General features: G+C 53.3%; 1 protein-coding gene across 2 annotated transcripts in view; it reads right to left on the bottom strand.

Moving 5' to 3' along the window:
• The window catches only part of COL26A1 (collagen type XXVI alpha 1 chain), a 159009-nt gene extending 142689 nt beyond the window's left edge, over positions 1-16320 (bottom strand). For both annotated transcript variants that reach the window (XM_046667548.1, XM_046667549.1), the window contains exon 1: positions 16046-16320. In XM_046667548.1, the coding sequence (XP_046523504.1) occupies positions 16046-16203 (158 nt within the window). In that variant the 5' untranslated portion in view covers positions 16204-16320. The remainder of the gene's footprint in view (positions 1-16045) is intronic.
• Between the last annotated feature and the right edge of the window lie 10715 nt (positions 16321-27035).

The raw sequence follows: 27035 nt of genomic DNA, 5'->3' as shown, positions 1-27035 counted from the left end.
CAGGTGAGACCAAACCATCACCTGTTCTCCAGACGCCCTTTCTCTCTCTTAAAAGGCCTCTGCCGGGTCACCATTGTAGGAAAAACGAAGCTCCATCCTTCTAGCTCAACCAAGATTTTGACTTACACAATGATCAACACACACACACACACGCACACACACACACACATTGGGAGCCAATAGGATCCTCTACCTCAAAAATCTTAGAGAACAACCTAAAAACCATTAAAATAATTTTTATTTTTATTTTTTATTATTATTTCTTTTTTCCTCCCACAGCCCCAGGGCATGGTTGTACATCCTAGTTGTAAGTTCTTCTGGTTCTTCTGTGAGAGCTGCCACACAGCATGGCAGCTGACAGGCGGGTTGAGTGATCCTGCCACCGCAAGTCAAACCCAGGCCGCCGAAGCAGCGAGAGCGTGGAACTTTGACCACCAGGCCATCAGGGCCTGGGTCTCTAAAACAATTTTTTTAACTGCACGTAGCTGGATATAAGACCAACATGTCTATTTGCCAGACAGAAACACTTAGAAACATCAAGGAACAAAAAGAACTCGTTCACAATAGCAATAAAGACTACAAAATGACCACAAATAAATCCAACAAGATCTGGATAAATGGAGCAGCACACCTCGTGCCTGAAAAACACACGAGATTATAAACAGTGATTCTATAATCCACTAAGTCAACACAGCCTAGATCAAAATCTCAGCGGCAGGCTTTATAGAACTGGAAGAGATGATTCTAAAATTCACCCAAAAGAAAAAATGTAGCACAGCTAGGAACATTTGGATAAAGATGAACAGCGAAGGAGGAACTGCTCCATCAGCTAACAAAACATACAAGAATGATTAAAAGTGTGGTTTTGGCCCCAGGTCAGATTAAGGGTTGAGAAAAAGGACCAGTTTACTATAGGATACAAGTGGCTCTTCAAATTATTGGAAAAGGATGGATTATTCAATAGAAGTCAGAGAGGGAAAGGTGTTTGGGGAAAAAAAAACCCTAAAGTTATATCCCTACCTCACAGCCGATGTAAAAAATTTGGGTGGGAAGGCCATGATGCTCTTATCATGACTCTTCACACAAGGCTGAGTCTTAACAGGCTTCTGATGCTCAAAGCCACTGTCGGTCTTAATACTGTTGGAAACCTAGGATCAATCCGACCCTCCAGGGCCCCGAAAGTCTGGTGTGTCTTTCCCTTTTCGTTTCTGTTTGTGTGGTAGGTTAAATAATGGCTCCCCAGTGATGGCCTCACCCCATCCCTGGAATTGTGTTATCTCACACGGTAAAAGGGACTTTGCAGGTGTGATTAAATTAAGGACCTTGAGGAGAGGAGGTGACCCTGGATTGTCCGGCTGGACCCAACCTAACCACACCGGTCCTTATAAGATGGGGGTGGGGGCCAGGAGGATGAGAGTCAGAGAGAGAGGAAAGGTTGGAAAGAGAGGTTAGAGGATGGTCTCTGGAGATGGAGGAAGGAGCTATAAGTCCAGGGATGCTGGCAGCCTCTAGAAGCCAGAAAAAAACAAGCAAATGACTTCTCCCCTGGAGCCTCCAGAAGGACCAGTCCTTCGAACAGCTTTCAGCCCAGTGAGATTTATTCTGGACTTCCGACCTCAAGAACTGTAAGATAATAAATCTGTGATTTTTAAGCCATGAAGTTTATGATCATTTGTTTCAGCGTCAAGAGGAAACTAACACAGCTGGCAAAGCGGTTAGTCCTTTCCTGAGTCCCCTCTGTGACCAGGCACTCTGCAAGAACCTAGAGGTGTGGCACCAAACAAGATGGATGGGATCCCTGGCCTCACAGAACTTACAGTCTCAGGGTAGACAACTATTGACCAATTATCAATCAGTTATAGGATTGACTTATAGTTATCATGAGCCTCTACGTCCAAGAGCAAGCTCAGGGGCATTTAACCAAGGGGACTGACCTCGCCTTGGGGGATAGCTAAAGGTTCCCTGAAGACCTGATGTTTAAGCTGATCTTTGAGCTTTGAGCAGGAGTTAGCTAAGCCAAGAGAAAGCAAAGACTGATCGAGGCAGTGCAAAGGCCCTGAGGCAGGAAGCAGTTTGAGATTAAAAGGCAGCTGGTGGGGAGCAGAGCACCCAGAGAGACAAGGAACAGGTTGTGGGGGGGGGGTCTGGATGAGCTCCCTCCGGGCCCCTGATGTAGGGGTCTCTCCCGCCTGCTCAGCTGCCTCTGCAGGAAGGCAGATATTCAGAGCTCTTGTGCGAAGAGTTTCAGTGTCTGAGCTAATTGTCAGCATCAACCACAGGACAAAAGACAGGAAGAGCCTGGCAGACCCTGTAGAAGCCCAGGATCCCATCACCCAGAAACAGCGGGTGTCCAGGAGGCTGAGCCCTCTCAGATCACAGAGGGACAGGAAGAGAGAAGTGCTGATTCCCCAGAGAAGCCCTTCCAGGGGAGCAGGAATGACAAAAATGTCAGATGCCACAGGCAACTGGCCGGGGCGCAGACGGCCGGAGCCAAACCAGAAGGAAACCGCCACCTTCTCGGCAAAGGCTGCCCATGTGAGACCGGGGCGTCCGGCAGGCCCTGGCGCCTCCGGGGGCCGGCAGGGACCGCAGGCAGCCCGCAGCGGGGCCTGATTCCACAGGCTGCTCCCTGGAAGAGGGAAGCCTGAGGCTCCCACAATAGCTCCCAGCAGGACAGACCCTCAGCCGGGCCCCCCGAGTGCCAGGACCTGGGGGGCTTCTCAGCCACTGCCACCCAGGCCCTGTCCTTTCAGACGGAGGAAGGGCGTGGGGGACTTTCAAAGAAAGACATAAAATATTTGGGCTGCAAATCACAGCCAGTCCCAGATGCAAACCACTTACACACACACAGAGCAAACGACCATCCTCATGCACGTGTGGGTGCCTCCCGCCCCCTCTCCCGGGGCACCATCCAGGGAGCAGGAACACGCTCAGGAATAATTAGTCTGCATATTTCACAAACACATTTCCTCACTTGATCTCGGCCCAATCCTATTAGTTTCATGTTACTTGTGAGTCTACGAAGGGAAGCGCTGGCTGGACTGTGGCTCCCCGAAGGGTCACGACAGGCCGGCTGCAGGAGACACCTGCCGGAGAAGCCCTTCCCTCACTCCAGGGCCACACGGGGTTCCCTGGGACACGAAGCTCGTCTGAACTCCTTGGCCACCGACCTTGCCGTGGGCATCTCAGGCCCCCAGATTCTCCAACCTCCTCCCCACTTGCATTCTGGGGGCGGCCCTCTGTGCTCACCCTTCCCCCTCCAGTGGCTGAGGTTCAGCTGGGAGCGCAGACAGGTCCCCACTCCTCACCTGCGGCCTTCCAAACCTGAGTAGGGTCCTCAGGGATTCAGAAAAACTGAAAGGACCCTTGATTCTGTATTTCTTGGCTCCTCCGCAGCACCACGGTGGGCGACGGCGGGGTGAGGTTAGAAACGACCCCAGCCGGCGAGAGAGCTTAGGACCAGCTCCCGGAGGGTGAGGGCAAACTGCTGAGACTTTTAACCTTGACCCGTAGGCCAGCGTTTCCCAAAGTTTGGAGTCTGGAACACCATCCTAAGGAAACGCTCCCCAGAAAAGGATTCCAGGCCTCAGATGTCTGTGCAACTCCCCATTTCCCAAGCTTGGCAAGGCCGGTCAGCACGCTACCCTGTCTGTGAAAGCCTTTATCCTTTTCCACGGCCGCACAGAGTGTTCACCTGATATGGTCCTAAGCATTTTATTAATATTAGCTCATGCAGCCCCAGAACGACCTGATGAAGTGAAAACTAAGATCACCCCCACTTTACAGATGAGGAGCCTGAGGCACAGAGAGGTCAGTTGACTCAGTCGGGGCCACCCAGAGCTGGGATCCAGCCCCAGGCAACCTGGCTCCAGAGTCTGCTCTTTAGGCCCTCCCTCTTTATTCAGGAAACTTGAGCTTGGTTCGTAAGCACTTCCCAAGCTTCTCCTCGCAGCTTCTGTTAACACCTGACGCAACAAGTTCCGGAAATATCCGGGCAGGGGGAGCTGGCGAAGGTCAGGGGCAGCACGGCCACTCCCACCTTCTTGCAGATCCCTCTGGAGGCGGCTGTGGGTGGGGCAGACAGAGAGGCGCACGAGGTGGGCGCCCTGCTTCCCTCCTCGAGTGTGACAGCATCAACCTGGCCCGGGCCCAGCTCCTCGCAAGGTGGTCTCGTACAGGCCACCAAAGAAACACCGAGACCCCGGTTTCTGGGAGGCAGGAATGGCTGAGGACCCCGGACTCCTGGGAGAGGAGAACAGTGTGCCATGTGTCTACATCCCCAGGATCGGCTGCGGGATTCCAGAAAATCCTCTCACAGTTCGTTATTGTTCCTCTGGTCCCTGGCGCAGGCGGAGTTGGTCAGGGTCCAGCTCATACACGGTCGAAGCGGCAATGAAGTGTCGGCCCAGCTCAAGCCAAGGGAAGCCTGGAGCGGGGTTCTCGCTGCCTTAGGAATTGTGTCTCTGGGAAAGGATTTTAAAATAACAGACAAGCTGGGATGGGGGAGAGGAGACTCAGAAAGCCCTGGAGCCTTTGAGAAAGGCCCCACCAGATATTTATATCGAGGTCATTCCGCATGATTTTTAGGAAAGGTCCCCCTTTTCCACCCTCTCCTGCTTCAGAGGAAGAGGCAGGATCCCCAGAAGCGGTGGTTCCTCTGAAAGTGGCTTCCAGAGCCGGCCCAGTGGGGATAAAGCACAGGCAAGGACCTCACTCCAGGCCCCCTCAGAACAGCAGACCTGCACAGAGGCAGAGGCCCCTGCCTCAGTTTCCTAGAGGAGAGAGGTCAAGGCATTCGTTCATTCATTTACTCAACAAACAGCCCTTGAATACCTCATGTGTGCAAGTCCGGGGCTAGATGCTTAAATTCAGCTACAAAAACCCCACGGAGGAAAAAGATGAGTATTTCACAGAAACGCGAGGGCGTGAGCTCTGCGTTTTGCTGCCTTTTCAACGCTGAGAAAACACGGCAGAGTCTTTGCAATGCTCCCAGGCTCAAAGCAGCCAGCTCCCGGCATCCCCCAGAGCAGTGGGGACAGCCAGGAGGCCCAGTCCACAACCTGTCCTCGCCTGTGCACGGCCCACCAGGTGGCCAGGTGCTGCCAGCTATACAGCCTCAGAGGTCTCTCCTCCCCCGGCACCATCCCCACGGCCTCTGCCCAACTCCAGGTCCCCTGAGCCTCTCTGCCAGCCGGCCCCCCTTCTCCGCTCTCCTGCCTCTGCTGGTCTCCTCTGCACCAGCAAAGCCCCACGGGACCCACTGTGACCGTGCCTCCACATAAAGCCCAAGCTCCTTAGGGTGGCAGAAAAGGGGCTTTGCGCCCAGCCCTCAAAGGCCCTGCCTGCCCCCCACCTGCCTGCAGCCACGTCCAGCCATTCTGATGTCAGCCGCACCAACGGACGTCAGGCCCCACCCCGCGTCCAAGCCCTTGGTCGGCCTGAACGCCCTCCCAGTCACTTCCGAGAACACGCCTGCTCATCTCGCAGGACCCACGGCAGACACTGACTCCTCCAGGACGTCCTCAGCATGTAGCCTTGGTCCACCAGGCCAGCATTTCCCGAAGTACGGAAGCTGGAACCCCATTCTCAGAGCAGGATTCTGCGGCCTCACGTGTTTGTGAGACCCCCCTCTCCTCATCACCTTTGCAAGGCATGTTAACACATTTGGTTACAAGCCCAAACAGAGTGTTTACTGCTTGTTTTTCTAAGCACTTTATTAATATTAGTTCATTTAAGCCCTAGAACCACCTTGTGAAGGAAATACTATGATCATTGCCTTTTTTTTTTTTTTTGAGTAAGACTGGCCCTGAGCTAACACGTGTGCCCATCTTCCTCTACTTTATATGTGGGAAGCCTGCCACAGCATGGCTTGATAAGCAGTGGGTAGGTCCACACCCAGGATCTGAACCAGCGAATCCCAGGCAGCCAAAGCAGAACGTGTGAACTTAACCAGTGGGCCACCAGGCTAGCTCCGTGATCACCGCCGTTTTACAGAGGCGAAAACTAAACACAAAGACGCCCCAGCTCCCACACAGCCACACTCCCCTGGACGAGTAAGTGCGCACACGCCCTGGCCTGCCCACCCCACGCCACACACATTCACGTCATGGGAAGTCCCACACTTGCTCGTGGGTCTTCCCCAACCGTCTCTGAGCTCCTCAAGGGCAGAGGCTGGCTCTGCATCTTCAGTGGTCTCGCTCCCCCCAGCCCCAATCGCACAGCAGGCGCTCAATTATAGCTTCTTGAAGGTAAGGCACCAGAGAACCCACAATCCAGTCACAGGGACAAGGCCTCCCCTGGACGTGGTCATTCGCTCCCCGAGTTTGCAGAGAGCCATCCACGAGCAGGCCTCCGGGGAGAGTGCCCCACCCTCACGGTTGAGTTCCCAGCTCCTGCCTGCCTACTGTGGGCTGGGTGAAGTTCAGATGGTTAAATGACTGGCCCGGACAAGGACACATTCCCAAGGGGCGGGGAGGGCGGTGGGCAGCGTGGGCGCACACGCTCCTGTCACAGGCGGGCCGCTCAGGGCCAGGCTGGGGAGTAAACGGGAGAAATTAATCCATCAACAGGGAGGGGGAGTGGCAAGTGAGTTCTCAGGACGAAACCACAAGCAATCACAGAGACAGGAGGCGAAGGGACCCCTGCATTTGCCCAGGGCGAGGGGTCTCCCACGGCAGGTCTGAACCCAGAGGGGCTGTGGAATCAATTTTCTTAGTCTGGCAAGCACTTTTTTATGAACTGGATAGAATACCATAAAAAAGAGAGTACCACATATGGTAACAGTAAGTATTATTTTGTGAAACTTGTTTCAGATGTGTGTGTGCGTGTGTGCACATGTGCGTGCACTCAGTCACCATATAAAAGGTATTTCTTATTATGGGTCATGGCGAAAGAACCTCAAAAAAAGCTTTTCTCCGTGCTGTGCTCTGTAAACCCGGCTGCCCAGGAAAACGACCGGGGAGGCCATTAAAACACCTATCTCCAGGCCTGGAGTGGGGAAGTCAAGGCAGGCACCTCCCCTTCCCAAGGGCGACCATCCTACAGCAGACAGGCAACCTTCAAGGACACTGCAGCCTCTGCCATGGATGCACTAGGATTGGGGTGGTGAGAGGCTCTCCTCTGCTGAGTCACCTGTGGACCACACCAGGCACTGCCAGCCCAGGGCAGGGACAGCAGCCACCATGCCCCACCCCTCCCTGAGCCCACACCAGGCCCGAGCCAGAGGCAGAAGGTGACAGTGGCTACTGGGCAGGGATGGAGAGGGGGTGCCAGAGGGTAGGGAGCGAGCAGCAGAGACTCCACCCCAGGGAGGCGGTAGGAGGTGAGAGGTGGGACATGGCATGAGCTAAGAGGCTCAAGTCCCCAGGGTATGCTCCATTGTCCCCTCAGACTTCACGTACAAAACACATATTTTTACTTTATTTATGTTTTTGGTGTGGAAGATTGGCCCTGAGCTAACATCTGCACCAATCTTCCTCTATTTTGTATGTCGGACGCTGCCACAGCGTGGCTTGATGAGTGGTGTGTAGGTCCACGCCCGGGCTCTGAACCCGTGAACCCCAGGCTGCCAAGCGGAATGTGTGAACTTAACCACTAAGCCACCAGGCCAGCCCCTAAAGCACAAACTTAAAGATGAGAGTATTGAGAATTTTGAGACGGTGCATGCAAAGAATTAAACCCCAACCATGGGACCCTTCTGAGCATCGGGCCCTGGTATCTGCACTGGTCACATGGCCCTGACGCTGGCCCTGCCTGGGGACACATGAGGGGGAGGGTAGGGGAAGGAAGAGTCCAGATCCAGCAGCATTGTCATATCAGGATCAGACCCTTTCCAAAACTGACCGCCAGAGTTTCTAAATGGAAAACAAAAAGCAGTCGCAAGTTCTGAATTCCATTCCATCACTTCTTAGAATAGTGTGAAAATGGGTAAAAACCCCGAGCATCCGGCCAGAATACAGCTGTGTTCCTAAAAGAGCTGAAACAAGTCCCCACAAGCAGCCCTGGAGCCTGCCCCCGCTGCCGCTCCTCGTCATTTCTGAAAGGCGTCCGTGCACAGGGCGACTGTGTGACCGGTGCTGCTGGCGCTGCAGAGGAAACTGGGAAGGACCCACATCCTCTGGAGATTCACAGCCTCGGTGGGTCCCTGATGGAGGCGCTCCAGTTCACTCAACACGACCAGCGGAGTCCAGCTCTATTCTGAGCCCCGGGCTGGGTCCCCGACAGGCAGGGGACATCCCGCTTGGTGCTCACAGCCCAATGGGAGATGAAGTGCTAGAAGGGTACTAGACGGGAACGCGACGCTGGGACACTGACCGTTTAACTCAGTCACTGTAATGCAGCCTTTTTGACTGGGGTCGTTTGGGGAAGAGCCATCTAAGTTTTGAGGATCTGGGGTACACGTGTCCTGGTTCCACCCCCGAGACTCACTCCACATCCCCCCAGAGGTGACATTTACACAGAACTGACTTGAAAGCTGGGCAAAAGGAGCCCCAGCTTGACGTTGTGCTTTTGAGGAGCGCACTCTGGCCCCCTCTGGCCATACCCACAGGATGAGGAGACTGTGGGGCCCAGGGGACATGACCCCCAGAGCCCACAGCCCCCACTGGAGGCCAAGCACAGGTACCCAGGGGCCTGGAATTTCCTCCCCAAACAGCTGGGGACAAGGTACGGCCAAGTGGCCATTGCCAGGATGAGGAGAAGGACCAGGACTTGGGCTAGAGTGTCCACGAATGTGTTCATGACACCCCACTAGGGACGAGGCGTCAGGTGGGATGAGAAGGGAAGTGGAGTGTGGCTCTCCCTGCACCGCCGACTTCCAGCACAAAATGCAAGGCAGTCAAGAGCTCTAAACGTGAGCCTGGCGCCAGGTCATGAGGATGATGTGTCTTCAAGGTCGATGACAGAAAATATTTTATTTAACAGTTTGCAAGGTTGATTTATAACTGTTAAATATTTACACACATGGTGGGTGGGTCTCCATCCGTCCCCTTGCCCCGGGCCCCGCAAATGTTAGGGTGGCCCAGGCTCACAGGTGGTGTGGGCCAGGGAAGTCCACTGTCACCCTGGCAAGGCCACTTGACCCAGCATCATTCAAACGGGGCTCTAAAATGTACCCCATGAAAAAACTGCTGAATGCAAATGGGATAACGCCTGTGGCGGGAAATTTGACATATCTGGCAGAATGACGCACGTGTTAACGCTTTAACTCAGAAAACTCACATTCAAAAACGTATCCTAAAGATTCATTCACAAAAAGATAAGACGAATAAGGCACGACAACATAGAGTGTGGCATCATATGTGACACAAAAGGTTAGAACAACATCTGCTGTCCATCAGCAGAGCCCTAGCTGCTTCAACAAACAAATTGCAAGGAAAAGAGAGAGAAGAAACCTACAGACAGTGGTGTTCTCGAGAATTCCAACTCCCAGCTCTCCAGAAAAAAATCACATCCTCTTCTATCAGCCTGCTCGGGCTGCCCTCACAAAATGCCACAGACTGGGTGGCTGACACAACAGACATTTATTTCTCAGACATAGAGGCTGGAAGCCCAAGATCAGGGTGCTGGCAGATTCGGTTCCTGGGGGGAACTCTCATCCTGGCTTGCAGATGGCCACGTTCCCTCTGTGTCTTCCCAGGCCAGAGGGAAAGAGAGCTCTGGTCTCTCTCTCTTCTTAAAAGGACACTAATCTCACCATGGGGGCCCCACCCTCATGACCTCATCTAAACCCAGTGACCTCCCAAAGGCCCCACCCCCAAGCACAGCACAGTGGGGGTTAGGGCTCCAACGTACGGATTTTGGGGGACACAAACATTCAGCCCGTAAGACCTCCTGAGATGATATGGTAAACGGGGCCAACCAGGAAGCACCCTTGCCTCCCCTAAAAAAAAGATCCTAAATCTAAGCAAAACATTACAGCTGATCTCCAACAGAGAAGAGATACAGGGGGCAGAGGATCAAATTAATGACTCCACTGAGAAGCAACCAGCTGAACCTGGAACGTGGGCATCCTACAGGACGACGGGCCTTCAACAAGCCGAGGGCACTCTCTGAAAGGAGAGAGGACTCTCCTATGAGGGGAGAGACTACAGAGGCTCAACCATCAACACACGGACTTTATCTAGACCCAGATTTGAACAAACTGACAATGAAGAAAGGCTCTTTGGAAAACTGGAGAAGTCTGAATGTGGATCGGATTTTAGATCCAATTATAAGTAATAAGGATTAATAATAATAATAATAATAAGGACTGATTTTAAGTTTGTTAGACGTGAGGATGGCATGGTGGGGAGGAATCAGGCACGTACTGAATGCTACAAGTGAAATGAACACGAGTCTGGGATTTGCTTTAAAATACCCTACACACACAAAAAGAATATGAGGGGGGCTGAAATAAGTGTGATGGAATGGTTGGCAAAGCCAAGTGAGGGTACCTGAGGGTTCATCTTAATCTCTACTTGTGCATAGACTTGCAAACTTCCACTGAAAAATTTTTACTTTTTTTTTTTTTTTTGGCTGAGGAAGATTGGCCCTGAGCTAATATCCACGTCCATCTTCCTCCATTTTGTATGTGGGACCCTGCCACAGCATGGCTTGATGAGCGGTGTGTAGGTCCACACCCAGGATCCAAACCCACCAACCCATGGCCCCCGAAGTGGAGTGTGTGAACCACTATGCCACCAGGTGGCCCTCCCCTTAAATACAATATTTTTAAATATCCCCCAGATCAAAATGTTCATCTTCAGAAAGAACAGTGACTTATCACTGGGTGCGGTTTTGTCCCCTAGGGGACACTGGGCAGGCCCTGCAGACGTTCTTGGTTGTCACAGTTGGGGATAGGGGGTGCTGCTGGCATTTACTGTGTAGAGGCCAGGGATGCTGCTAAATATCCTACGATGCACAGGACGGCCCCATAGCAAAGGATCATCCAGCCCCACACGTCAAGAGTGCCAAGGTTGAGAAATCTTGAGATAGATGTAAGCAGAATATTCCAGGTGCTCAAAGGAGGGCATCTAACGCAGCGGGGAAAGCATTCCAAACAAAAGATGCAGCACACGCCAAGAAACAGAGGCGCGACAGAAATAACGAATATAACGTAGCTGGTATAGAGAGACGGAAGATGGGGTTTCAAAAGCCAGCCTTCATACGTAATGCCGGAGGGGCTGGATTTTATCACAAAGGCCAGGACTGCAAATACATCACACTTGCCTCCACTTTCCTGTCCTCCACTCACGGTGATCAGTAGATTGTCCCGGCACTCCTTCTCAGAGCCTAGACCCCACCTCAGAATCCTTCTTAACACACCGGCCTGGGCAGCTCCTGCCAGTCGGTGAAAGTTGACCTAAACGTTGACCTCTCTGCCAAGAGGACATAGGAGATGGTAGGACACCACAGGGTTTTAAGCTGGCGAGAGAGGGTCTCCATTGCAGCTGAGAAGGGTCCATCGGGCAGCAGTACAGAGCAGAAAGACAGACTGCTATGGAAATAAACGGGGCCCCACCAGACAGCAGCTAGGCTGGTCACAGACTGTGCCACAAGGCCTCCCATCACAGGGCTGGCACTTACAGCACCCTGTGGCCAGGCACCTCCACATCCTGCGCAGAGAGGCAGGAAGCCCCAGTGCCAGACCCCATCTCCACTGCCAGGGAGCAACGGCTTTGCAGAAACAGCCCTCCTGACCCTCCACAGACAGCTGGGGGGTCCCCTTGCGGGGGGGGGTGGGGGGGGGGGTGGGGGAGGGGGCCTTTCTAGGTAGCTGGGAGAAAGGTCCAGGGGACCGGAAGCTGAGGATGCTAGTGAGATCCGGGCTGGACTGGAAGGCCGTGAAGACCGGACAGGCTTGCGGGCTGAGAGAAGACGGAGTGGGTAGAGGCCTGGGGTCAGCGAGGGACAGCGTGAGTGATGGGGGCGCAGGGCCTGAGTCCTGAGTTGAAGATATTGAGATCCTGTATGAGATTCCTGCGGGGGAGTGAGAGCGGGGGACGGCCAAGGAGAGTGGCTGACGTGGACGGAGAGGCCGAGAAGAGTGACACCGGCCATGGGGGAGCCACATAACTGGACGTCCAGGTGCCAGGATAATGGCAAAATGGGGGCCGGGTAGAGAGTGAGCAGGTGGCCTCGAGGGGGGAAGTGAGGATGACCCATTGCTGCAGGTAAAGCACAAGGATGGAACAGGCCCTCCCCTGGTGAGGGGTCCAGAGAAACTGTCACTCATTCATTAGTGCCAGCATCATTAAAGGTGCAGCCTGGAGCAGAGCACCCAGGGTACCTGGATGACCCACAGGAGCCTGAGGGACGGCCTGCAGCACAGACAAGGACCAGCATCCGGGGTTAAGCAGCTCAGACTGTCTCCTGACCACAGTGGGCACGGCCGAAGGATGCAGGCTGGGAGGAACGAGGGCAGATCTGCGTTTTGTAGACCCAGCATCCGTGCCTCCCCTTCTGCTCTCAGCGCCTGGAACACGTGCCTCTTCCAGGGCAGACCCTGAGCCAGTGTGCCCACTCCGAGGCCAAGGGGTGTGGACTGAACTCGCATGTGCAGGTTGAGGGGTCCGGAAGCCTGTGCATGAAGCCCCTCACTGTGTGGGAATAATCCAGGGTACAGGGTGGGCCAGGGCCCGGGCCGGCCCTCCCCGGCCACCACTTTCCAGACCAGAATTCTAAGGCTTCCTCACTTGGCCTTGGCTTTCCAGGTCATTGTGAAAGGGGACTTGTCACACTTGAAGGATAGAACCTACTTATTGAACTGTTGGCTAGCTTGATTCGTAACCTGCAGACACGTGGTTGGAGTGAGCGGTTTATGGAATGAGCACCGTTCTTCAGGGGGAAGGAATCAAAACCAATTTTGTTCGTGTCTCCTGCCCACACTGGGTGTATTCATTCCCTCCTCTGCTGAAATCCAGGTAGGTCCCACAGTTCTTCTGGTTTCTCTCTCTCTCTCTTTTTTATTCTTTTGTGAGGAAGATTGGCCCTGAGCTAACATCTGTGCCAATCCTCCTCTAGAATTGCGTGGCTTGACGAGAAGTGGTAGGTCCATGCCCAGGGTTCTGAACCTGTGAACCTGAAGCACGTGAACTTAACCATTACACCACCAGGCCGGCCCCTCGTGGTTTCTCTTAGTCAGAAGAATACTCCCGTCCAAGAATTAATATTATAAATTTCTCTTTTATCCAAATTAAAACTTCTTCCTCCTCGAGCTGGGGGCTGTGCAACATGGGATGGGGGCAGGCCCACCCCTTGCGCCATGTCACTCACTGCCGTTTTGGCTTCTTCAGGGTGGGACATAGAGGTATAAAGGAGGAGACAACAGACAAGACCCCTAATAAACATCTGTGGAAGGGAGGGGGGAGGGGAGGGGGGCAGGGAGGGAAAGAGACAGGAAGGAGGGAGGACGGGAGGGAAATGAGTGAGATTTGCATACTTTGAAGAGTTTCCCAAACGCATTATCCCATTATCCTTACTAGGGTGGAACGGAAGAACTGGGGCGGGGAGCTGGGAGCTCCATCCTCGTGCAGCCCTCCAGGCAATCACCAGTGCATTTCCCTTCAACTTTTATTTGGCATCTGAACTCTGTGGCTGACAAAAACCATTAGCGGTCCACACGTGGGGCTGCAAGATTCTACTGGAAACAGGCCTCTAAGGAATATGGGTCCTCTTCTTCTTTGCAAAAATAGCTTAAACAGAGGGGTCCACCCTGGGCTTCTGACACAGGTGACCAGGGTAAGGCAAGAGGCCCCCATCACGTCACACCCAGACACCCGGCCCAGGAGGGTGTGCGCAGGCAGGCACACATGCAAACATACACACACACACACACAGAAAGGAGAACACAGAGCACATCCAAAATTCAGACGCCAACGGGCACAACCACCACGGAATAAACAAAGGTTATTTATCAAGAAACAGCTCTGTTGCTTTGCCCATCAACAGAGACCAAGCCACTGCAAACACATGTATGCAGCTAAAGCTGTGAAGAGCGCTATGCCATGGGCTGTCCCCAAGCCCTCTGCTCCCAGGGCTCTTGAATTTCAAGGACATGGGCCACCTGTGACTGATGGCTCATGAGACACACGAACATGTGACACCCGGGCCAGCTCAAGCCTGCATTGCCCACGCTGGGCTTTCCGTGGAAGGGCTCAGTTACCCTCTGGAGCATCCGTCTCAAGCATCTGGAACCTTCTCCGAGCCCCCTTAACACCTTCTCGTATCCTATTCGGGAATCCATTTCCCACAGATTCAGCCGGATCCTTCCTGAACCTAATTACACCTTCTCCCTGCTCCCATCCTGGTGGGAAGAGTTCTGGAAGACAACCACATTTGTTTGGGCCACTTTCTATTTATGATAAACCCATCCCTTCAAGGTTTCTGTGGACGTCCCTGAGTTCCAGCCCACCGGACGCCAGCAGCCTGGTCCCCAGTCACTCCCTCCCTTCACAGACTTCACGGCTGGCTCCCCGAGGCATGCACATTCCAGGCTGCGGGAGCCTTTTTTCCCTTCCTACACTTTCTAATTACAAAAGTAATACAGGAACATATGCTCCTTGCCAAACATGCAAACCAGACACAAGCAGAGACAGGAAAAACACAGGAGCCCTCTTTACTCTCTCCCCTGGTCCAGCTCCAGGTCTCTCTATAGGTAACTGTCGGAAAGGGCGTCCTACAAACGTTTTCCTGGGCATTCATATACCTAAGTATACATAAGAATTTTTTCCATAAATGAGACGATGTTAGCCATATCATTCTGTAACTTGAGAACCCTATTTTATAGACTACTCTCACATGGAAGCGAGCAGAGGCCACACTACTGTGGGTGTTGGGAGAATTAACACCAACAGAAGTCTTGGGTGAGTATTTCCAAACAAAATGAGGGAAATAAAGTTGCATGCAAAGCTTCCAGAAGCACTTTTATGCTTTTCTGAGTCTCGCCTTATCCGGCCATGAAGTGTTCGTTCTTCCCAGCACGACGCATGCCCGTCTCCCGGCCACAAGACATCGCCCGTGTTCATCGGCGTAGCCCTCTCGCGTTTGGTAAACACCCAGGAGGAGAAAAAACCGGGACCTGTCTCTGGCCTTCCTCCGTAAAGATGGCAGTGGGTGCCCTGGAAAGCACAGGATTTGGAGAAACAAGACAGGAGGTGGGTCCTGAGCTGCCACCGACTTGGGGACCTCTCCTCGGTTAGCGGAAAGATAATACGCAACAGCAAACCCCGGAGTGGTTCCAGGATCCAAAGAGACGGAGGGTACGAACGCAGGTGTGTGTTCTAGAAGGCTATCGCGGCAAACGAGGCGCTCGGCATCTCTCATTCGCATGCTTTCGCGTTTTCTGGGGGAAGGCAACGGCGGGGCGAGGACACGCTCCCCTAACCGTCCCGGGGTGGCCAGGGCGCCACCTGCCGGCGGCGGCGGAGGCCGTCGTGGGTCCCGCGGTGACCCCGCTGCTCCTCCGACCCCACCGCGGATGCATCGATCGCGGCGGCTTCCATGCCCCCAGGTGGCTAGCGAGCCGCAGCCGACGCCCCTGTGGCCCCAGCCCCAAAGACCGAACGGAATCGCCCCTCCAGTGTCCCCGGGCGGCCGACAGGAGCGGCGGGGCACCCGGCCTTGGCAGCCCCGGGACCTGCTTCCCAACACAAAGCCGGGCCGCGCAGGTGAGCGCGGCGGAGCCACGTGAGCCGGGCAACGTCCCGGGACGCAGCCACCGAGCACCGGCGAGCCGCGGTCGCCCCGCCGCGCGCCCCCGCCGCAGGTTGGAGCCACCTCCGCTCGGAGCCTGGAGCCGAAGGGGCGAAGGGTGGGAGAGCACGGAAAGGAAGAGAGAGGGCGGGCGCGGCCGGAGCCCACCGCAGTCCCAGCCCCGCACCTTCAGTCCCTCCGCGCGGCGCCCCCAGCCCCGGACCACCCCGATCCCCAGCCCCCGACCCCCAGCCCCGTCGCCCCGAGTCCACAGCCCCCCAGTCCTCGGCCGCCCCGCGTCCCCGGCCCCCAGTCCCACTGCCCCAAGGCCCCCTCCCGCGCGCCCCCGGGCCCCGCCGCCCCTCGCGCTCACCGGCGGCCCGCGTAGCCGCTGCCCGGGGAGCCGGCGGCCGGCTCGGGGTAGCCGTGCTGCGGCAGGGCTGCGGCCGGGAAGGGGTAGAGGAAGCCGGTGGCCAGCGCCGAGCCGCAGAGGCAGCAGCACGCCCAGGGCAGGAGCAGGGCCAGCTTCATCTTGCGCGGCCGCCGCGGGGCCCCGGAGGCCCGGGCGCAGGACGGGCGAGAGCGCAGCGCGGCCGGCCCGAACCCGCGCCCCCGCCGGCGCAGAGCGAGCGAGCGAGCCGGGGCCGAGCCGAGGAGTCGGGGGGCGCCCACGCCGCGCCGGGGCCGCCTTTTCAAATTCGGCGAGGTGGGCTCTGCGCCGTCAAAGGGGGCGTGGGGCTTTCTCATTAACCCTCGGCGGTCCGGGGCCCAGGAGGCGCCGTGGCCGCTGAGCCCGGGTTCCAGCTCCGCAGGGGGTCCCTCGTGCCTGGAGAGGCAGACCTTGCGCCTGGGATCCCGCACGCACACTTTCTAGAACTTTCGCAAGCAAAGGCGATTCAAGCCCACAAACGCTTGTGGAGCCCCCGCCCTGTGCCTGGCAGTTTCGCCGGGGCCAAGTTGTTTAATCTCCGCAACATGGCCCTGCGTGTTAGGAGGTACCACTCCCATTTTTCAGAAGTGGAAACTGAGGCTCAAAAAACTTAAGCCAGAAAAATACCCACTCGTTGTCCAGGGCTCTTTGGACCGACCCATTGCATGGCCAGCCTGCCCCAGAATCCTCTCCCCTTCGCCTCCTGTGATGAGGGAAGCACTGATGTGGGGTGAGAAGTTGTCCCCACCGATTCGTGAGGCATCGGATCTGGAAAAGAGCTGGGGGAAGAACCCACCTCTTAGGATGGAAAAGCTGAGTCCCAGATCACACACGCTGGGCCCACGGCCAGATGGCCAGCCTGGCCCCAGATTGATCTTCTCTGGGCTGCGGGATCCCCACAGGGCTGTGCCCCGCACAGGGGACAGGTGGGACCTGCTTCCAGCCTGGGCTCTACTCCCCAAGTTGGGAGTCTTTTTCTGATTCTCCCAAAAGCATCCTAGGGACTGGCGGAGGCCCTGGGGCCGTCTGTGCCCCTGCTAACAGTGGGGCGCTCCCGGTCTGTAAAATGCCCATAGGACTGGAGAGAAGCCACCGAATATGGAAGTGGTTAATGGGCTTCAACACATTTTGTGAAAGAGTTGCGGGACTGTTGTTAGAGGAAGGCAGTTGAAATGTGGAAGGCTGTTGAAAATGTGGAGGGAAAGGCCCACTCCTGTGGCATTTGCCATCTTATTTATATATCTCAACATGTCCCCATGTGTACATCTCCCATCTGGACCCTTTTGAGTACGTATCATATCCCAAGATATCACATCCAACCTGCTTCACCCTCTTCCCAAACTACCCTTCCTTACCCATCAAACCCCTCAGATCCTGACCGGTCTTTTGAACAGAACTTGCACACTTCCAAAGTCTCGGGTCACCAGGAACCAGGATGGATAGAGTTCATCTCCAACAGACAGCCCCCTGTCCGCTGTAACTTCGACCTAGGACCACTTCCTTCATCTCGTCCTCCATCCCTTTCTCAAGGCCTAAAAGATTTGGAGAATTTGGGTTATCAGGGGATTTTCAGTGCCTCCCCCAAAAGGAATCTGAACTGTGCTCCTTGGGCAGTCAGCCAAAACCCAATAAAAGATGAGGTCATACCCCCCCCCCCCAGGAATCTGTAAGCATTCTGTCTTCCTCCCTCCCTCCTTTACTTGCATAATGAGATCTTAAAGACCAGAGAAATTCCTTGTCGCTGTAAATTGGCTTTTTGCTGGCAGGCATTACAGTAAGGGAACAAGAATTTAGTTTTTATCTTAAATGCATGTTTCTGGTGCCAAGGGCTGCACGCAAGCTAGAGGGGTGGAGGAGAGGAAGGGATAACACTGCCCCAGAGACTGCAGGATTCTTTAGCATGAAGAGCTTTAGGAAGACAATTAATCCATCCCAGAAACTTCAGGACTGAGGCAGCCGTCTTGAGTTGTGTCTCCCTCTTCACATCTGGGACAAGAAATTCCCTCTGGCCCCGTGAATGTGCACCGGGAAACCTCTGTGTGTCCAGCCCCATGTTGGGTGCTGCAAAGGCTGTTAGAGAAGCAGATAACATGGTTGTCACCCTCAAGGTCCTTACGCTGTTCTTTAGGAAGCATTATAATGGCCTTTTTGCCTTCAAAAGAAAGCAAGCAGTCTGGATAAACGTTCTGCAAACAAGAGGTTCCATTTAGACAGCGAGAGATAAAAAGAGCAAGATGCATAAAATCAGGAAGAGAAATATGATCTCACTCACACCACCCAGACCCAGAAGCCCAGGTCTGCTCCCAGCTGCCCCACTGACTAGCTGGGTGACCTGGAGTAAAGCCTCTTCCCTCTCTGGTCCTCCCCAGTGTCTTCATTTGTAAAGTGAAGAGTGGATTGGCTTGTCTCTGAAGCCCTTGCCAGTTCTGGGCTTTTCCTTCACTTTTCGCTTCATCCTCCACTCCCATCTCCAAGGTGGCTGAGGATGTTCCCAACCTTATGGAGCCATCACTGTTGTAGGCAAGATTTTCAGCTGCAGCACGCACCAGTGGGGTCATGGGAGCCAAGAAGAAGGGAGAAGGATTCTGTAGCATCCCAACCTAAAGTCCCCACGGGAGCACCAGTTAGTATAGTCCACCTCCAAACGCATAATAGCTGTGTGACCTGGGACACACTACCTAACCTCTCTGAGCATCCTCATCTGTAAAATCAGAAGAATAATAACGGCCCCTAACGTCCGGGTTTGCTAAAGAACTCAATGACACATTCATCTAAAGTGTTTGGAATGGTGCCCCTGACACATAACGCTCAGCAAAGCTTCGTTATTACTCTTTGCAAGGCTTTGGTGAGAGATAAAATTGAAGAACATAGCCCTTCTCAAACCCCCAGGGTGGGCCCGGCCAGGAGGCTCCTACCTGGGGGTGCCGGGAGCTTTCTCAGATGACACTTGGAGCCCCAGGATAAATGGGGTACATCTTACTCCACGGTCAACAATTAAAACTTTATTTTAAAACAAACCTGGGAATATTATTGAGTTGAATGTGCCGTGGTGGTATTTTTCAAGACAAAACATACTTGTGGTGGTGAAAGTGGGAAAGTTCGAGCAGCCCAGGAATAAAGGACGCGCGGGGCCCTGGGGGGGTCTGGTGCGCCCCGTGGCCTCTGACCCGCTTTCCACACAATCGCTCGTCTCTGTATTTGAAAACTGCACCTGCCGCTGTCCCAGGACGTGTTCGGCTTCAGTGGAGGCAGAAGCCACTGTCCCCGGGGGCCTGAGAAATGGAGCGGTAAAGGCTTGGGGTGGGACCCAGGTTGTGGCATCGGCTCCTTCCTCCTCGCTTCCTTGGGGACCCTCGGCGATCTCACCACCCCTGGAACCTGGTTAAAATGGAAACTGGACAAATAAGGGTGGGGGGGCTTCACCGAGCCCCCCTCCTCCACCGCCCAGCGCAACTCTGACACGGATACGCAAGAGCTGTCATCGCCCCATTTTTCAGAGATGAGAGATGAAGCCATGTGTCTGGGATCCCGTGCCCCTCCCCCCCTTCTGTAAGTTCAAAAGCGCCTGAGAAACGGGGTGGTTTGTACAAAGAGGGATCAGATTTCCTGGTGGAAGAAGACAACCCCCCCAACCCGGGCTCCCCCCACCCTCCAGGCTACATCAGAGAAGCGGGCTCATCCGCAACTTTGTTTCCAGACCTTTCTGATAAGAAAATATCGGTCAGCATCCTCTTCGGCAGACAAAAAGCAGATCTTCGCTTCTGCTGAAGTCAGCAGAGAGCCACCGAACGGAGAAGTAAATACACATCAAGCCGAAGCCAAGGTAAATATTGACCTTCTGGCATGATAGATCCTCCCGTTAATCTAAACCAGAGATCTCCCCTCCCCCAGCGCCCTGGAGGACACGGATTCTGCGGTTCTCCCGAAGTTCAGGGAGCGAAGGCGCGCCGGAGCCCTTTCCATCCTGATTTCTCTAGCAGACCAGGCTCCCAGCTGCGCCGGATCCAGGACCGCACAGCAACGGGGTGCAGTCGACTCCAGGTAGCGGACGTCGCCACAAAAGGGCCTCTTTGTTTTGCTGCAAGCTTTCCTCTCGGCCAGGGCAAAATGCAAGCAGAACGGGGACGTTATGGAAGATGCCGACCGGAATTTTCTTCTTGACCTGGACACCCCCAGAATTCCACCCAGGCCCCATAAAAAGGAACAATTCTTTGCTCAGCCTACCTACAATGTAAACCCACCTATTTCCCCAAACACTGGCAGTGAAATGGACGTTCAGATGACAGCAAATTAGATGGTAACCACAATAGCCCATGATCTCAAATAGAAGTTTGGCAGGGAAAAAAAGTGTTGAAAACAAAACCTAGGGGCAGGCAGATGGTGTAGTGGTTAAGTTCCCCAGCTCTGCTTCAGCGGCCTGGGGTTCATAGGTTTGGATCCTGGTCAGGACCTACACACTGCTCGTCAAGCCACACTGTGGAGGCGTCCCACATACTAATAGAGGAAGATTGGCGACAGATGTTAGCTCAAGGCCAATCTTCCTCACCAAACAAAAGAGAAAGAAAAAGAAAAAAGAAAGAAAACAAAACCTTAAAAACTCTCAAAAATAGGGAGTCTGCCCAATCACCAATGCTGAAGCCCACCTCACAGGTGGTGATAAGAAGTTTGTTCACTAACATAACCCCAGAAATAACGCTTCCCAGGAGCTTAATGACATTGCCTGGTGATCAATGAAGAAAAAGGCTGTCTTAGTCTGTTCGGCTGCTGTAACAGAGTATCACAGCCCGGGGTCCTTGTAAACAACAGACATTTATTTCTCACAGTTCTGGAGGCTGGAAGTCCAGGGTGAAGGTGCGGGCAGATATGGTGCCGGGTGAGGGCCCCTTCCTGGTTCATAGGCGGCTGTGTTCCTCTGCGTCCTCACGTGTCGGAAGGAGCCAGGGAGCTCTCGGGGCCGCTTTTGTAAGGCACTAATCTCATTCAGGAGGGCACCACCCTCTTAACCTGAGTACCTCCCAAAGGCCCCACCTCCCAGTACCATCACATTGGGGGTTAGGATCCCAACAGATGAATTTGGGGGGACGCAAACATTCCATGCATTGCAGGGGGCTAAAATGACAAAAGAAAGAAGAGATAACACCCAGGGGAGCCTTATAAGTTTTACGCCAGCACAGGCATGAAGGTGGTAGGGGGTTTAGACACAATGAATCAACGTCACGCTGCCCCTCCCAGAAGTGCCCCAAGCTGAGGGTCTGCAGTAGGGGGTCTGCCCAAGGCTCCCCACCACAGCTGTCCACACCCCTTCCACCGCCCAGGTCTGCAGTTCAGTACTTGGGGCTCCTAGGGTGACAGAGGATGGTGAGTGAAGAGGAGACCCACCAGGCAGGTGGGGGCTGGGCTGCTACAGGGCTGTTGGACTTAGAGAAGGAAAGTCTAGAAGGAAGCGATCCAGAGCACCCAAGCAATGCAGGAAAAAGAAGTCAGTTTGTTCTTTGAGCCCCAAGGATGAACTGGGGACCAACAGGTGGACGATGCCGGCTGAATATCAGGAAGAACTTTGTAGGAGTCAGGCTGTCCACAGTTGGATTTATCTGTGTGGAAAATGAGGGGTGAGTTCCCCATCACTAGAGGAATCCAAGCAGAGAGTGGGGTAACACCTGGTAGAAGTGTTGTAATTAAGTGGAAAGCACTACGTAGAGGCAAGAAAGGCATCCACTCAACCATAGAATTTTCCCGAAACAGGCGTGAGTAAGTATGGTAGACTTTACCAGTGTTCACCAACGTCTGGCTCTCCTGTCCTCTCTGGGCACAGAAGGACCTCCCTCAGCAGCCTCCCTTGCAGTGAGGCGGGGCCCTGTGACTAGTTCTGGCCAAGGGGCTATGAGCAGGAGGGACCTGTGCCATTTCTTGGCCAGAGAGAAGAGAGGGTTTGAGTTCTCCAAGCCGTCTCTGTTCCGGCCATGGCAAATGCTCCCTGGGCTGGGCCTTCGTCAGCCTGGATCCCTGAGTGCAGAAGGCATGCCTCCACCCCTCCACCCCCTCAGTAGCTTTGGTCGTCCTTTGTTTTTTTCGGCCACTGAGATGTCAGAGCTAAGTTATTGTTGTGGCATCATCTGGCTCTTCCTGACTAAGGACAGACGTGTGGTTTGGTGGCCAGGGCAAAGGGGCCTTTTGTCCTGCAGAAGCTGTTAGAAAATGACCTCATGCGAGCCAGGGTGGACCTTCTGATGTCTGTCCACCTGTGTTTTTGCAGGACCAAGCCCACCTCCCTCTCTTTCACTTTCCCAGCTGTGTCCGTGCTCACTGAGCAAGCCTTCATCCGAGACAAAGCAGACTACATGGGTGAGGCTCCGTGCTCGGCCCCGGCGGTGCCCCGCCAGGTTAGACATCATCTTCACCCTCGGTTGGCCCTAAGGCTCCTTAGGAAGAATGCACTTAAAGAGACATTATGCCTGGTGCTGTACGACCCAAAGTTAGCAGCTCGGAGGAGAGAGTGGAAGCTGGGGGTCTGCTGGCACTGTGACAGGAGCGTGGCCGAGGGTCAAAGGCAGGACTGTGTGCTGTGATGGAGGGGCTGAGGATTGGGGCACCGGGATGGAGTGGAAGGTGCACGCCCAGCTCAGCACACCCATGCGCACACCAGCTGCACGCTTGTGTGTGCAGTCACAAACCCCTCCGAGGGCTGGAGATTGGCCGTCTCCCCGAGGCAGCCGTCCAGGTGAGCGAGGGCTCTGCACTGCGATGCACCTTCCTTCCCCCTCCACCCCCAGCTCTAAGACGTCATCCTCACCTCCAGCGCCACCTTGGAAGCCCAGGGCTCATGAGAAAAGCCCCCAGGAGGAGTTATTTGTGGGACGTTGGGGACCAGGCTCAGGCTGGAGGTGGCAGTAGGGACCGGGTTCTTCTTACGAGCAGATCTAAAGTCGGAGTGCTGCATGGGGTGGGCATTGCAGATACGGGGAGAGAAACCAAAGGTGTGCAAAAGCAGGAAGGGTGGTGGTGCTGCCGCCACGCCATCCTGTCACTCTGAGCGTCCCCAAGTCCTCTAAGCACCCTGAGGCTGCTGCCACCCACTGCCTCTCAGACATCTGCATCCTCCCGGAGGCCCTCAAACTCAGCAGGTTAAAAGCTGAGCTCAGCTCAGCTCTCTAGGGCCACTGCCAGCCACACTTGTGCAAATCAGAGAAAGATGCCTCCTTTCTTTCCAGGTGGACACAGCCCCCGTCAGGCTGGGCCCCAAGAGCCAGGCTGGATGCCAGCCCCGACTCGCCCGTTTGCAGAGACACCTACAGCCCTGTGGGTTTCTTCCAGCTGGTTTCTTCCACCGTGGCCCCCCGCCCAGACTGGAATCCGGTCCCCCTGCCCCGTATCTGAAGGGGTCTCCACATTTAACTCTTCACTCCCCTCCCTGCACGCTGCCGCCCTGCCAACGCTCACAGCTCACAGCTGCTGCCAGAGCCCTTCTTCTGCCCAGCCTTTGTCAGGTCCTCTGTGGGCTTCTGGAATAAGTCCCCAAGAGGTCCCCTGGCCTCCTGTCTTCCCTCCCTCTGCCCTTTCTTCTGCATGGCTTTCAGAAAGCTCCTTCCAAAACATGGTGGGATCCCTCGACTCCTGTTGAAACAGACCTCTGCCGGCTCTCCATTGTCTCCTCCTTGACTGGGCACTCAAGTCTTCTGCTACTTGCTCCTCCCCTGCCTCCCCTGCCTCCCCTCCCCCCACTCCTCCATCAGCCCCCGACACACCCCCTCCCCAGGCTCATCCCTCAATGGGCCGAGATCGCTCCCTTTGCCGTGACTTCGCACAGACTGCTCCCTCCGTCTGGAATGCTCTTTGCTGTAGACTGAATGTTTATGTGCCCCCCCCCAAATTCCTATGTTGACATCCTAACCCCTAGTGTGATAGTATTAGGAGGTGGGGCCTTTGGGAGGTGATTAAGTGGTGAGGGTGGAACCCTCATGAATGGGATTAATGCCCTTATAAAAGACACCCCAGAGAGCTCCCCCCTCCCTTCGGCCACGTGATGACACAAGGAGATGGATGTCTGCGAACCAGGAAACGGGCTCTCGCCACACACCAAATCTGTCAGCACCTTGATCCTGGACTTCTAGCCTCCAGAACTGTGAGAAATAAATGTCTGTTGTTTATAAGCCCCCCGTCTATGGTATTTTGTAGCAGCCTGAACCAAGACACTCTTCCACCCTCTCTGCCTCCTCCTGGTGAGCCTTCCTCAGGATGCAGCTCCTCACCCCCTCCAGCTAGCATTGATGCCCACTCTGTCCTCCCAGAGATGTTTCCACAGCTTTCTATGTCCACATCTACCTCCCTTTGCCATGTTTACTTCTTCTTTTTTTTGTGTGTGAAGAAGATTGGCCCTGAGCTAACATCTTTGCCAATCTTCCTCTATTTTGTATGTGGGACGCCACCACAGCATGGCTTGACAAATGATGTCTAGGTCTGCTCCTGGGATCCAAACCCACAAACCCCAGGCCACCAAAGCAGAGTGTGGGAACTTAACCACTATGGCACCAGGCTGGCCCCATGCTTCCTTCTTAACACGTTTGTCATCTTTCCCACAACACATTGCACATTCTAAAACCAAGAATAATTTCCCACTCATCTCTGTCTCCCTGGGCCTACCAGCATCACACTCGGTCAGAGCTTAATAACTATTAGCTGGATATCTGAGTAAATCAATGAAGCATTCAGTTCATCCTCAGGGCCAAGCTGCCTTCCAGGACATGGCTTCTGGAGGACATTCATTAAAGTTTGGGCCTTGAGCAACAAAGTTGTTTACTCTGTCTTCTTGTTTCTTTGTATGTGACCAAAAAAAAGAGAGAACCACAAATGAAAACACCAGGTTGGTCCTGCAGATGACTAGACCAGAGAAGGAACTTGCCATTCATGCCAAGAGGCACTGATGCCTGCCCCACTCACATGTCGGTCCAAAATTATTGAGTTTAGTACATAAGAAAGGATTGTCACCAAATTGGAAAGGAAGAAGTGAAACTCTCACTGTTTGTGGAGGACGTGATTCTATATATAGGAAACCCCTAAAGAACCCACCAGAAAGCCGTTAGAAATAATCAACTACAGCAAAGTTGCAGGGTACAAAATCAGCTTACAAAAATCAGTTGCATTTCTATACTCTCATAACGAACCAGCAGAAAGAGAAGTTAAGAATACAATCCCATTTGCAACCACAACAAGAAGAATAAAATACCTAGGAATAAACTTAACCAAAGAGGTGAAAGACCTATACACTGAAGACTATAGGACATTATTGAAAGAAATAGAAGAAGACATGAAGAAATGGAAAGATATTCTATGCTCATGGATTGGAAGAATAAACCTAGTTAAAATGTCCATACTACCCAAAGCAATCTACAGATTGAATGCAATCCCAATCAGAACCCTAATGACATTCTTCACGGAAACAGAACAAAGAATCATAAAAATATATATGGAATGACAAAAGACCCTGAATAGCCAAAGCAATCCTGAGAAAAAAGAACAAGCTGGAGGCATCACAATCCCTGACTTCAAAACGTACTACAAAGCTACAGTAATCAAAACAGCACGGGACTGGTATAAAAACGGACCCACAGATCAATGGAACAGAACTGAAAGCCCAGAAATAAAACCACACATCTACGGACAGCTGATCTTCGACTGAGGAGCCAAGAACATACAATGGAGAAAGGAAAGTCTCTTCAATAAATGGCATTGGGAAAACTGGACAGCCACACCACACACAAAAATTAACTCAAAATGGTTAAAGGCTTGAAGGTAAGACCTGAAACCATAAAACTCCTACAAGAAAATGTAGGCAGTACACTCTTTGACATCAGTCTTAGCCGCATCTTTTTGAATACCATGTCCACTCAGGCAAAGGAAACAAAAGAAAAAATAAATAAATGGGACTTTATCAGACTAAAAATATTCTGTAAGGCAAAGGAAAGCAGGAACCAAATAAAAAGGCAACCCACCCACTGGGAGAAAATATTTTCAAATCATATATCCAACAAGAAGTTAATTTCCAAAATATATAAAGAACTCACACAACTGAACAAGAAAAAGGCAAACAACCCAATCAAAAAAACGGGCAGAGGATATGAAAAGACATTTTTCCAAAGAAGATATACAGATGGCCAATAGATACATGAAAAGATGTTCGATATCACTAATTATTAGGGAAATGCAAATCAAAGCTACAATGAGACATCATCTGACACCTGTCAGAATGGCTATCATTAACAAGAAGAGAAATAAAAAGTGTTGGAGAGGGTGTGGAGAAAAGGGAACCCTCATACACTGCTGGTGGGAATGCAAACTGGTGCAGCCACTATGGAAAACAGTTTGGAGATTCCTCAAAAAGTTAAAAATAGGGGGCCGGCCCCACAGCTGAGGGGTCGTTAAGTTCACACACTCTGCTTCTGCGGCCCAGGGTTTCGCTGGTTTGGATCCTGGGCACGGACATGGCACTGCTTATCAGGCCGTGCTGAGGTGGCATCCCACACAGCACAACCAGAGGCACTCACAACTAGAATGTACAACTATGTACTGGGGGGCTTTGGGGAGAAGAAGAAGCAAAAAAAAAAAAAAGAAGAAGAAGAACATTGGCAACAGATGCTAGCTCAGGTGCCAATCTTCAAAACAAATAAATAAATAAAAATAGAAATGCCATACAACCCAGCTATCCCACTACTGGGTATTTATCCAAAGAACTTGAAATCAACAATTCAAAGAGACTTATGTACCCCTATGTTCATTGCAGCATTATTCACAATAGCCAAGACATGGAAGCAACCCAAGTGCCCATCAACTGATGAATTGATAAAAAAGATGTGGCATATATATATAATGGAATACTACTCAGCCATAAAAAAGACAGAATCATCCCATTTGCAACAACATGGATGGACCTTGAGGGTAT

The sequence above is a fragment of the Equus quagga genome, chromosome 7 (genome assembly GCF_021613505.1).
Source record: "Equus quagga isolate Etosha38 chromosome 7, UCLA_HA_Equagga_1.0, whole genome shotgun sequence".
NCBI classification, from domain to species: domain Eukaryota; kingdom Metazoa; phylum Chordata; class Mammalia; order Perissodactyla; family Equidae; genus Equus; species Equus quagga.
The sequence above is the reverse complement of the archived record's forward strand: the minus strand, read 5'-3'. Positions and strand labels throughout refer to the sequence as shown.